A 13,671-nucleotide genomic window follows, 5' to 3' on the forward strand; every position below is an offset into this window, starting at 1 on the left:
ATGAAGTCATGAATTTCTTCTCGCCGGGGAAGAGAAGATGGGGGATGAGACACTGACAGTAACCCATTGACACGAATAACACATCTAGAGGGCAACACAACAGTCCTCAACAATAAGCTGTAAAATGTCCGTTGAAACATGAATTATTTATAGAAACAATCAATGGTCTGCCTTCAATAACATTTTATCCAAATAACAATACTTAAGACAATCACTGGCATGGATACTGATTAGAACAGGATTCAATTCTTCATTATTGTAAGGTTGCACTTTGTAAATACAGCTGTTTCTCAAAACACGCCTCTTTTGGGGAGTCATTGAATATTCATAGAAAATTAATTTTGTTTACATACTTGTTCCCAGTTATGCTCTCTGTGTTCCATATCGCAGAGACAGAACTTGGGAATGTTACCAGTAAATAAACATGTGCATATTGTTTACATTGAAATTTGTGGTAACCTTTCATTCGAGGTAGGGGTAGTTAAGAAAATTAGTGTAAGTTTAAACTCTGAGAAGTTTAGGGCATATAAACGTTGAAAATATGCCGCACAGCCCTATATTTTGACCTTTGAAAAAAATTGTGGTGCATATGAACTTTCAATTCTAGGATTAGATTTTTCTCAAAACTTCATAGTAAAAGTGGTACAGTTTAGCCGTAAAAGGAGTTTCTATGGGAAATTGCATTGTCAATATTTACAGAAATGCAACCTATATAGGGTGAAAAAGGGGAACATTCAGAATTTTACCAAATTTGCTTTATTTCACAGATTTTAAAGAAATTAACTCAAATAAGAAGTTTTATAAATATTTAATGAAGATTGATAGAATCCTGGGCCTTAAATATGATGACTCAGCATAAATTCACAGTTTACAGTATGCATAGTTTACTTAAAGTCCTGGATACAAAATTAAATCATAATATTTGTATATTTGTAAGTAAAATTGTTAAGAAGTGCTTATATTTACTCTTCGCAGTCATTGAAACTCATCGATCCTTCCTGAATATTATTTATGGGGTATTTGTGTCCTTTCGATAACCCAAAAGTAAGCCGCAACACCTAAATCTGGGTTTTTTGTCACCACGGCATAATAAATACAAGCTAGAAAAACAAAAATATCTCAAGAAAACTTACAATAGTGTGTTCTATCCTGAATATGTACTAAATATTCCAAATTGCTAGAAACAGCAGAATGATTTAGGAAATATGAGGCCGCAGGGTAAAAAAAACATAGAACAAGAATGTGTCCCCAGTGCACGAATGCCCCACTCGCACTATCATTTTCTATGTTCAGTGGACCGTGAAATTGGGGTAAACCCTCTAATTTGGCATTAAAATTAAAAAGATCATATCATAGGGAACATGTATACTAAGTTTGAAGTTGATTGGACTTCAACTTCATCAAAAACTACCTTGACCAAAAACTTTAACCTGAAGTGGGACAGACGGACGAACGAACGAACGGACAGACGGACGGACGGAGGCACAGACCAGAAAACATAATGCCCCTCTACTATCGTAGGTGGGGCATAAAAATTGCCTACCCCCTGGGTCATAAAACAAATAATTTAACTTGTAAATGCTATGATTTTATGATTTTAAAGTTCTTGATATAGAAAACAATAACTATGGTTGGAAGTTATGCAAAAATCAGATGTTAGCAGTCATCTCTACAACATTTTAAGTGAATTTTATATCTCAGACTGGTATCTGCATACATACAACTATTGCAAATATGGATTTGTTTGAACACTTCTAGTATATATAGTAGCTAAATTGTGTCAGATATATGGTTACAGATGATACTGTTGTGACAAGAATTCTAAATTGACCATTTGAGGCAGAAAATGTGTTCTTTAATTGACAAATAGGCATACAGTAAGATGTGGACTGGAGATAGAGGCTGGATTGGATACTTTATATAATCTTGAATGTTGTAATGATTGACTGCTAAACATTACATTTATGATATTCTGATATGCTTTCAATATGTTATCAAAACAGTTTTTAACAGGTTCTAGGCATTTTTTATCAGAAAATATGCAAATATGGTAAGCTGGCAATAATTAAAGTCTTGTTTTCAAATTCTTTAAAAAATTGAAACAGGGGAGGGGGTATAAAATGTATAGTAAAGAAAAACTTAGAGTATACACAGTGATTTCTTTAAGACTTTAATTCTGATAAATGAGTATTAATGTGAGAAAAACTGATTTTAGAGAGTTTTCTATTTGAATAAATGTCTGTATAGGTTGCACTTTGTAAATACAGCTGTTTCTCAAAACACGCCTCTTTTGGGAAGTAATTGAATATTCATAGAAAATTAATTTTGTTTACATACTGGTTCCCAGTTATGCTCTCTGTGTTCCATATCGTAGAGACAGAACTTGGGAATGTTACCAGTAAATAAACACGTGCATATTGTTTACATTGAAATCTGTGGTAACCTTTCATTCGAGGTAGGGATAGTTAAGAAAATTAGTGTAAGTTTAAACTCTGACAGGGCATATAAATGTTGAAAATATGCTGCACAGCCCTATATTTTGACCTTTGAAAAAAATTGTGGTGCATATGAACTTTCAATTCTAGGATAAGATTTTTTTCAAAACTTCATAGTAAAAGTGGTACAGTTTTAGCCGTAAAGGGAGTTCCTATGGGAAATTGCATTGTCAATATTTACAGAAATGCAACCTATAAGTGCTTGGGATCATTAGTGCTCATGAAAAATACATGTTCATGGTATTCGTTGTTAATAGTTGAACACCACAAATTAAAACACATATAAAAAGACAGATTTTTAGTAGATTTGATAGAAGCTTATGGTAAATAGAATTCCTGAAAAATAAGGATGGTATAGCTTATCAAATTAAATGCTAGACTGCAGACATGATAAACTAAGAAATAAATTTGATATATCATTATTTCTTTCAGATTTGAAATTTCTTTGGATCCTGACCATAAAGTAGAGCCTTTTATTGAATTTGTGATGAGAGCTAAAAATGGAATAATGGTCAGCTTTAAAGACAGGAGTTGATACATGTATATAGATAGATATTTTAAAAAGAAATGCAGTTTTTGATTTATGACTGATTCAGAAGAAATTCTCTTTAAGCTGAAATGGTGATTTTAACATTTCTTGTCTCAGGGTAGTTGTGATACTTTTTATACAATTATTCATATAAAATAAAATTAATTTTGATGTAACATATTTTGGGTATTTTCATTTCCATTATTCTAAATCGTCATAAAACCTAGGTTTGTTCTACCCCAGGTAAAGACCCTTTTATCTAGATTTAACAAGCCCTAAAAGTAACAAGAATGCACAGGCTGAAATGTCTCACCTTCTTTACTGACCATTGGTTTTATGTTGAAAGTTATAAATATAATCACATAAACTTACAGGACCCAAGAAAATAAGGTCAAGGTCAGAAAAACCAAACAGGAAATACACAAACACCTCACAATCAATCAATACACCAAATATAGTTGAACTATATTGCTTATAATTTCTTAGAAACAGACTAAACCAGGAAAACTAAACAATGACAAATGAACCATTAATATAAGGTCATGGTCAGATACCATGCCAGATAGACACTGACACCTTACAATAACCATTCTATGCATTAAACATAGTTGACCTATTTCTTATAGTATCTAAGAAATAAATTTAACCATGAAAACTTAACATTGATTAATGAACCATGTAAAAGAGGTCAAGGTCAGATGATACCTGCCAGACATACATATACACCTCACAATCATTCCATACACAAAATTTAGTAGACCTATGGTGTATAGTATCTGAGATAAGGATTTGACCAAGAAAACTCAACCTTGTTCACTGATCCATGAAATTAGGATGAATTCAGATCAAAGCTATCTGACGCATATGAGGACCTTGCAAGGTACACACATGCCAACTATAGTTATCCTTTAACTCATAAAAAGAAAGGAATTAACAAAAATGTATCTCCTACTGATCATTATTGTATAATATTGAAATTCTGAGGGAAATAAGTGTTTAACTATTGTTTATACTGTGGCGGCCAGCTTTTATCGTTAGATGAAGCTGAAGTGCTCAGAGAGAACCACTAGCCTTCAGCAGAAAACTAGCAATTCTTGTCAATAAAGATTAGAGTAGAAAGCACCTGTCATGTGTGTGGTTTGATCTCACCTCAGTGTTGATAGGCTAGTGATACATAGACAAACTACTAAAGTCACTCATCCACCAAGACCCCTCCTTTTTAGCTCACCTGGCCCAAAGGGCCAATTGAGCTTTTCTCATCACTTTGCGTCCGGCATCCGGCGTCGTCGTCCGTCGTCGTTAACTTTTACAAAAATCTTATTCTCTGAAACTACTGGGCCAAATTTAATCAAACTTGGCCACAATCATCATTGGGGTATCTAGTTTAAAAATTGTGTCCGGTGACCCGGTCAACTATTCAAGATGGCAGCCATGGCTAAAAATAAAACATAGGGGTAAAATGTAGTTTTTGGCTTATACCTCAAAAACCAAAGCATTAAAAGCAAATCTGACATGGAATTAAATTGTTTATCAGGTCAAGATCTATCTGCCCTGAAAATTTCAGATGAATCGAACAACTGTCGTTGGGTTGCTGCCCCTGAATTGGTAATATTAAGGAAATTTTGCTGTTTTTGGTTATTATTTTGAATAATATTATAGGTAGAGATTAACAGTAGACAGCAATAATGTTCAGCAAAGTAAGATTTACAAATAAGTTAACACGACTGATATGGTCAGTTGACCCCTTTAGGAGTTACTGCCCTTTTTAGTCAATTTTTAACATTTTTCATAAATTTTTGTAGATTTTTCGAAAATATTTTCCACTGTAATTACTGGGCCAAGTTCATTATAGATAGAGATAATTGCAGCAACAAGAATTTTCAGTAAAGTAAGATGTACAAACACATCACCATCATCAAAACACAATTTTGTTATGAATTTATCTGTGTCCATTGTTTAATATGCACATAGACCAATGTGAGCGACACAGGCTCTTGAGAGCCTCTAGTTTGTTTTAATATAGTATCTGAGAAATGGACTAAACCATGAAAACTAAACTTTGACCAATGAACCACGAAAATGTGGTTGAGATTAGAAACTAGGCATGTTCACCTTGTAACTAATCCATACATCAGCAAATGTATAAACCCAACACATTCTGCATGCGTCTGTCCCAAGTGAGGAGCTGATTACAGTGGTAGTCGTTTGTTGAGTATACTGTGGTTTCATTATTTTTTGTTAGATACCAATTTTCATGGATTTATAGGGGTATACTTGAACCATGAAATTCAATGTTTAGTGAATGACAAATTTTCTATAGGCTTGTACATGTATGCAGACTGGCAAACCCATGAAAGTAACATAAATATACAACAACATGCAAGATGAAAATTGGTATTCATCAAAAAAAATAAATGATTCCACAGTATCTAATTTAATTTTTCATTTATTGTTTTGTACAGGAATCAAGTTCTCTTTCTAAAATTGTTTTAAACTTGACATTTTGGGGCTTCTAATAGCTTAAATAAATTATTAGTTTTGATCAGTGAACTTTGGTTAACTTCTGCTTCATTTGAACTTTGGTGGAAAGTTGCCTCATTGGCAATCATACCACATCTTCTTATTTTTATGCCCCATTTATGGGCTTTATGTTTTCTGGTCTGTGCGTCAGTTCGTCCGTCCGTTTCGTTCGTCTGTCTGTTCCACTTCAGGTTAAAGTTTTTGATCGAGGTAGATATTGATGAAGTTGAAGTCCAATCAACTTGAAACAGGGTTAATGTAAGCCAAAAAAGTGTCCCATGAAATTGTGTCCTCTAGAACATTATTTCACAGTTCATCTGTGAAATTTTGTTCATGGGACAGAATATCACATTTGTTAACTATAAAATCGTGTCCCCCTAAGTGAAAAATTGTCCCTAGTACTTGCACATAATTTCATGGATGTTTTATAAAAATATGTCACAAAAGACAATATTTCATAGTGTAGCTATTTTTTCTGTCCCTAAAGAAGGGAAATAATTTAGCAATCATTGAAATGTTTTAATCAATTAGTTAAATCATAATTGAAATTTAAATAAAGACAACACAGATGTAAACAAAAATGGAAAGTGGTGAATATAAACAGCTATATGACTTTCTGTGTGATGATCAATACCCTCCAGAGTTTGAAAATAATGATAGAAGATCATTTAGAAGGAAGGTAAAGCAGTTTCAAATTAAAAGCAATGAAATATATGACAAAAAAAACACAAGAGAAAACATTAAAACTTGTAATTCAAAGATGTTAAAACAGTTCATAGATTCCTGTTGTTTATTTAAAAACAAAAGTCAATTTAGTCTTATTATTTTTTGTTAAATATTTTTTTTGGTATTAGACAATATAAAAAAGATGTGGTATGATTGCCAATGAAACAACTATCAACAAAAGACCAAAATGACACAAACATTTAAAACAACTATAGGTCAGGCAAGACTTTTATGCAATATGGACATGATTTCATTATGAAAAAATGTCCAACGAAGGTCACAATAGAATCTCTTGTCAAGGGACACTTTTACATAGAAGGGGACAATATTTTATAATAAAATTATGTTCTGGACCAAATTTCATAGGTTATATCTGTGAAATTTTGTCCATGGGACATCATTTCATGGGGGACACTATTTAATCCTACATTAACATGTTCCTAATAATATTATCTTTCTAATTTTACTGCCAAATTAGAGATTTTATCCCATTTTCACCGTCCACTGAACATTGAAATTGATATGGCAGATGGGGCATCTATGTACTTGGGACACATTCTTATTTTATATTCAACATGAAGACATGACCAACCAACCATGAAAATAAGGATGTCAGATGAACTTCGACTCCTTACAATCATTGGGATTCCATATATCAAAATTAGTTGACATATTGCTTATCATATCTAAGAAAGGGACTTAAAACACCAAAAAAAACTTAACATTAGCCATGAACCATTGAAATAAGGTCAAGGTAAAATGAAACCTGCCAGGTTGACATGTACTTTCAATCATTCAACACACCAAATATACTTCCTTTTCCAAATTTAAAGCTCTGAAAAGTTGGATATATATTGCCTGCAAATAAAGATTCTTTCATTGTAAATAATCATCAAAATGCAAAGTTGTATTGTAAAAAAATTGTAAGACTGACAAATAGATATGCTGCTATGTAGGAAATTATTCAGAGAGATTTATTTTCTCCTATTTTGTGATAAAGATAACACCATGAAAATATCCTTCACTTCAATTTTGATCATTTAGATCAATCAGTATAAAGATGTTTAGGAAAAACATGATAAATGAATTACATTTAATGAAAAATCTTAGTGTAAACGACCAATTTAACTGTATTATGATTGTTTCTTTGTTAATGTCCCAAAGGAATCTAATTTGGAATAAACTGTCTGTGTTGTGTTGCTGTACTTAATATATTGCATAAATTGTCAATGTTTAATGTGTTTGTATCTTGGAATATGCATTGTAAAATATTTATTATAACTGTCACATAAACTCAACATTAACCAAGAAAACTAAACATTGATCAATGAACCATGAAAATGAGGTCAAGGTCAGATGAACCATGCCAGGCAGACATGTACAGCTAACAATTCTTCCATACAACAAATATAGTTGACCTATTGCTTATAAATTAAGAAAAACAGACCAAAACACAAATACTTAACACTGTGCAATGAACCCTGAAAATGAGGTCAAGGTCAAATAAAACCTGCACGACTGACATATAGACCATTAAATATTTCCATACACCAAATATAGTTGACCTATTGCATTTAGTATTAGAAAAAATAGACCAAAACTCAAAAATTTAACTGTGACAACTAAACCATGAATATGAGGTCAAGATCAGATGACACCTGTCAGCTAGACATGTACACCTTACAATCATTCCATACACCAAATATAGTAGACCTATTGCAAGTAGTACAAGAAAAAAAGACCAAAACACAAAAACTTAACTATAACCACTGAACCATGAAAATGAGGTCAAGGTCATATGACACCTGCCAGTTGGACATGTTCACCTTACAATCCTTCCATACACTGAATATACTAGACCCATTGCTTATAGTATCTGAGATATTGACTTGACCACCAAAACTTAACCTTGTTCACTGATCCATGAAATGAGTTCGAGGTCAAGTGAAAACTGTCTGACGGGAATGGGTACCTTGCAAGGTACGCACAAACCAAATATAGTTATCCTATTATTTATAATAAGAGAAAATTTAACATTACAAAAAATGTTAACTTTTTTTCAAGTAGTCACTGAACCTTGAAAAATAGGTCAAGGACATTGAACATGTGACTGACGGAAAGTTTGTAACATGAGGCATCTATATACAAAGTATGAAGCATCTAGGTCTTCCACCTTCTAAAATATAAAGCTTTTAAGAAGTAAGATAACACCGCTGCCGGATCACTATCCCTATGTCGAGCTTTCTGCAACAAAAGTTGCAGGATCGACAAAAACTACATTTAGACAATTACATCTATTTTATTGCACTATTATCAACAACAGAATGTGCAGACATTACAAATAAATATGAAAAATGTACAAATTATGACACCAATAAAATCTCAGTGGAAATTTTTACCATTTGATAACCTTTTGCTCATTTGAAAAATTTTAAGACTTCTATCTTGTATCACATTTTATCATGGATTATTTTGATAATCCACAATTATGTAGAATAGTCCATGGTCTGATCAAATCTATATACCGGTAGTTAAAAAACAATAAAAATAATTCACAATTTAAACCTCATTTGACAATCTACAAAATGTGTAAGGATGAAAAAGTTATCTCCCTTGAGTATTGAAATTTCTTCTGTTTTAAAATTTGTGTTTTCCTTCTTTAAAAGAATATTGCCTACATGCTTCAACTTCCTTCAAGTGGCAGCTATGCTTCTTTGAGTGCCTTATCATTTTAATTCTTGTTTATAGGAAACATAGTGATACATTACAATTTACAAATGACAAGATTTTTTTTCGATAATAAACATGGTCCAACAGCATATTTTGTTTCACACTATTTTACAAATTTACTTTCTTTACAATTTTTCATATTATCCTTCTAGTTTTTCTTGTATTCTATTCTTTCTACTTTCACATCATCACTTATCAGTTTATATACATAAGCTACAACTGTCGACTGCTGAATGTCTAGTATCACAAACGATGAAATCACATTGCTGAAAAAGAGAAAGAAATTTAAATTTTATTATTTTTACTAACGTTATTGTTCAGAATTGATGTTTGAGACACCTTCTAGAATTCTTTTTTGGAAATTTAATTAGGCTGTTAGTTTTCTAGTTTGAATTATTTTACATTTGTCATTTCAGGGCCTTTTATAGCTGACTTTGCAGTATGGGTTTTACTTATTGTTGAAGGCAGTACATTGTACAGTGACCTAAAATAGTTAATTTCTGTGCCATTTCGTCTCTTGTGAAGAGTTGTCTCATTTGCAATCATACCACATCTTCCTTTTTATATGAGAAGCCCTCATCTATGATATTGAACTGTTTTATAAATCAAACAACATGTTTTAGAAGTACAGCAGTGTTTCACTTTGAATATACACCTTGATACGACAATGATAGGCTTTTGTATATGTGCACTTGTAACAATTTAATGGAAACATGCAGTTTAATATAGCTACCGTAATAACTTATTATAATATTACCTGTCCAAAGCATTATATGCTCCTGTGGCAGAGCCTGGGTTAATGTAGAATTTATTTTCATGTTCAAATGCCTCAAACTTGTGTGTATGTCCAGAAATGAGAATGTCCACATCTAACTGTCGCTGAACCATTGCTAAACTTTCTGTGTCGCCCCACGGTACCACCTGGTGGCCATGACATAAACCAATTCTAAACTGTCCAACTGTTACAACTTTCTGCTCTGGATAATTCAGGTTCTAACAATAAAAGAGATTATTTCTTGAATATAATGTAAATATTGTCAGGAATTTGATGTTCAGTAGTTGTCATTTGTTAATGTAGTTCATAACAGTTTCTCGTTTCTTTTATAGATAAGACCGTTGGTTTTCCTGTTTGAATGGTTTAACACTAGTAATTTTTCATGCTCTTTATAGCTTGCTGTTCGGTGTGAGCCAAGGCTCCGCGTTGAAGAACTTTTATAAATTGTGACTTGAATGGAGAGTTGTCTCTTTGGCACTCATACCACATCTTCCAATGTCTATTTTTATTAAGGTTCTTAAATCATCTTAAAAATAGGACACTACAGTAACCACAAGATTGTAATGTATTATCATCAAAATATACATGAAACATTTTCCAATGGATGTTAAGAGTATACAACAGTCAATTCAATATAGCAACCAGAATTATTTATACACATTTGTATAACAAATCAGAATGCTGCATATATATCATGTATATATATCATATGGTACAAGTACTAGATAGCCTTTATAAATTACAAAACTGATCATTTTTATAGAGGTTTTGTTTTGGTAGAATTGACAGAGTGACAAGATCATGGGTTCTGTATTTCTTTAAAATCATTATTTCAATAATACACTAACCTCATCAAAGTCTCCCCTGACCACATGGACATCGCTGGCCAATGTTTTCAGGTAGTCAAATGATTCCTTTGTACATAGGTTCCCTGTACATAATATATGCTGTATTTTACCAGGAACCAAGAGTTTTTTAAATCTGTTGGGTAAACTATTACATCTGTGCGGAATGTGTAGATCTCCTAAAACTAACACCAACTGAAAAAAAATACACAATTAAATAAGAGATTAATGTCCCATTGAAATATTGTACTAGAAAGAAGTGCAGCTCCAAACGAATGTAGGACAGAAAGTCACAGGACAAAAGTCACGGACAAAAGTCACAGACAAAAAGTCACAATTCAGTTTTGAGATTATTTTTCTTTGAATAAAAAAACACTGATTTTGAAAATATTTTTTTTATTTTTTCTTGAACTATTTAATATAAATTTAAGCAACTTTGTTATTAAAATTTATTCAATAAATGTCAATAATGTTCAAATAATTGTTATGCAAACAAAGTGTCAATGTGGCATGGTACTTAAATGGCTTTGTCATACAAGAAATACATCATTTGAATAATAAGAATTAAATAGATTTTCATTTATCAAGACTTATAAACAAGTTAATATACTTAAAAATGAATATTTGTTATAAAAAGAAACTATTTCAAGATCTTTTTCATAGTTTGCAAATAATTTTCAACAAATTATTTGTGACTTTTTGTCCTATCAAATTTGTGACTTTATGTCCTGTGACTTTTTGTCCTGTGACTTTCTGTCCGTTTACCCTCCAAACATAAGTAAGAAACGTTTATGTTTTCACCATCATTTTTTTAAAACTATTTTTTAATTTTTATAAATAGTTTCTTTCAATTTTCAGAAATAATTTTTTTTTTTAACTCATCTTTACATATATCAAACAAAAATTATATTTAATCCTCTATTAAAGGAGTGATAATTATTCTGTAAGATAGAGATATATGCATGTTTGTAGTGAAGTCTGGGTTTTTAAAGGACGTCTTAATTTCATAACTTACAAATTGTTACAGCAGAATTAAATCATATTTGGGTCAAAACTTTAATTTGTCTGTAAATAGATAGGCTAGAAATGTTAGACATGATGTATTTGTCTTTTTGAGTTTGAAATATTTCCCTTGACCACCATGTACTGTTGAACATGAAACTCTTTGATTTTCTAATTTGACTAACCAAATTGAAATATGTCATTTATGTGGTACAAGCCCTTAAATTAAAGGAACAAACTGTGCAATATTAAAATCAAATTGTTAAAAAACAAACTTTTCTTTCTTAATTAAAAGAGATTTATTTTTGAAGAAGAAGTGTACCTGCAGCAAATCAAGCATTTATATCCAGTTTTTTACAGAAGTAATATATTTAAAGAGCATATGTATTAAGTCATTAAAATTAGAGAATACACAGTATAATTCATATCAGTAGTCTGCAAACTTTTAAGTCATGTAAGTTTGCTTTCAGTAACAAAGATTTTATCTGGCATATGATAAAATATTGTTTACTATTATTTTGTTGGTTTTCTTTAAACGGTCCTTGTTAAGATTTTGCAATGCATGCTTTTTATGTACCTTTTGATATCCACATATCAAGATTAAAAAGGAAATGGTTAAGATTTATTTTTTTTTCAAACCCTGTCGCATATTCATATGCCTATCCAGTACCAAAAGCTAGGAATCTGGTCAATGGGGCCCCTGTCTGTTTAAAGTTTAATAAATTTCAAAACTTTCAAATGCATAAAATGCAGTCTCACTAATTAGCAACAAGGGTCAGGAAAAGAATTATTAGGGACAAGAAAGTCGTGAAAATTAATTTACAATAAATATTTAGAAAATAAATCATCTGATTATACTAAGGTTTAAAAAAAATAAAGAAAAATTGAAAGAATGCAGAAATGAGTTGTATTGTTTCAATATTAATTTATTTGAAATAATTTTAGATTTTTCATACATGTGTGTACGCTAAATTTGTTTTCTTGTCACTACATTCATGACATTATACTTCTTGTTGCAGAATTAATCTTCTTGTTGCAAAGTTTTCGTTTCTTGTCACTTCTCGAAGCTGCTTCTTGCTACTTACAAAAATGTATATGGGGATGAAGTCCCCAATAACAGTAGAAAAATCAATAAAAATTTTTTTTTTTAAAACCGGGAAAATTTCATTGTACTTATGAACTGGAAATCGTTCAATTTTTTTTATGTCATGTTTTGAATTACCACATCTGCGCAGAAATCTACAATGTACGTCCTTTTGCGGTCTCGTTTGTATGAAACTTTGAGTAAAATATATATTTACATGTATCTGTCTAGTATAAAATAGGAAGGAACGCAATACCAATTTCATTTTTAATAATTCCTTGATATATGAAAAAACGTTACCTGATGATAGCGTTTCTTTGTTTATATTGCATATGACGTCATACATTTTTTAACTTAAATAACGTCAGCACAACTAACATCCCTAACAACAGAACCAAAATCGGAAACGTTTCGGTATTTCCGTTTCTTTTTTTCACAAATATTTAAGTTACAAAAAAATAATTCATACAGACTTCGTCCCCATTTACAGGTAATGTCTGCCTCATATTACATGTTATATATAGAGAGATCCTGCATAATGTGTTAGCAGTTAACTTTTTGGAGTAATGACCAGATCACTACCAGGCGGCTTCATTATGGTAATGGGAGCATGTGATGATATTGTAAACAAGGGATTAGCTAGCAACATCTTTCCAAGAAGGACCAAAAATCATTTATTGTATCTGTAATCTAACACAAAATTACACATTTTTGACTGACACACCCCCTTATTTTCGTTTCTTCCTTTCTATCTTGAAAATAGCCTTTTAATTGTAAGCTCGATAACAAATCAAGTTCAGCATTAATAATAATCTTATTTGTCTAGCTAATAATGAGAAGAATAACTCAATTCATTTGAGTTTTAGTGGCCTAATCATATTTACCATTTTCCAAATTCTTTCAACTTCCTGTCATGTGTGCAACCAAAATTGCAAAGAAGGGTATATTTGATTGGTTGTTGCATT

The 13,671-nt window shown here is 31.5% G+C and overlaps 2 protein-coding genes across 2 annotated transcripts in view; one reads left to right on the forward strand and one right to left on the reverse strand.

Annotated features, from left to right (window-relative positions):
• The window catches only part of LOC139528678 (ultra-long-chain fatty acid omega-hydroxylase-like), an 86,730-nt gene extending 83,526 nt beyond the window's left edge, over nt 1-3,204 (forward strand). The window contains exon 13 of the mRNA XM_071324797.1: nt 2,928-3,204. Within this exon, the coding sequence (XP_071180898.1) occupies nt 2,928-3,030 (103 nt within the window). The 3' untranslated portion in view covers nt 3,031-3,204. The remainder of the gene's footprint in view (nt 1-2,927) is intronic.
• Nucleotides 3,205-8,549: 5,345 nt separating this feature from the next.
• Nucleotides 8,550-13,663, reverse strand: LOC139528682 (vacuolar protein sorting-associated protein 29). Its single transcript, XM_071324799.1, has 4 exons — nt 13,591-13,663; nt 10,624-10,815; nt 9,758-9,993; nt 8,550-9,266 (listed from the first exon to the last, which is right to left on the reverse strand). Exons 1-4 carry the CDS (start codon nt 13,591-13,593, stop codon nt 9,149-9,151), a joined length of 549 nt encoding a protein of 182 aa, XP_071180900.1. The 5' UTR covers nt 13,594-13,663; the 3' UTR covers nt 8,550-9,148.
• Nucleotides 13,664-13,671: the final 8 nt, after the last annotated feature.

Source organism: Mytilus edulis, chromosome 6, assembly GCF_963676685.1.
Source record: "Mytilus edulis chromosome 6, xbMytEdul2.2, whole genome shotgun sequence".
NCBI lineage: Eukaryota > Metazoa > Mollusca > Bivalvia > Mytilida > Mytilidae > Mytilus > Mytilus edulis.

Bases quoted from the DNA above. Each gene is read 5' to 3' on its own strand.
- LOC139528682 (XM_071324799.1), bottom strand. The intron at 9,994-10,623 runs GTTAGTGTATTA...TTTTATTGTTAG, and splicing joins TCAGGGGAGACTTTGATGAG to AACCTGAATTATCCAGAGCA. The intron at 9,267-9,757 runs GTAATATTATAA...TCTCTTTTTCAG, and splicing joins GCATATAATGCTTTGGACAG to CAATGTGATTTCATCGTTTG.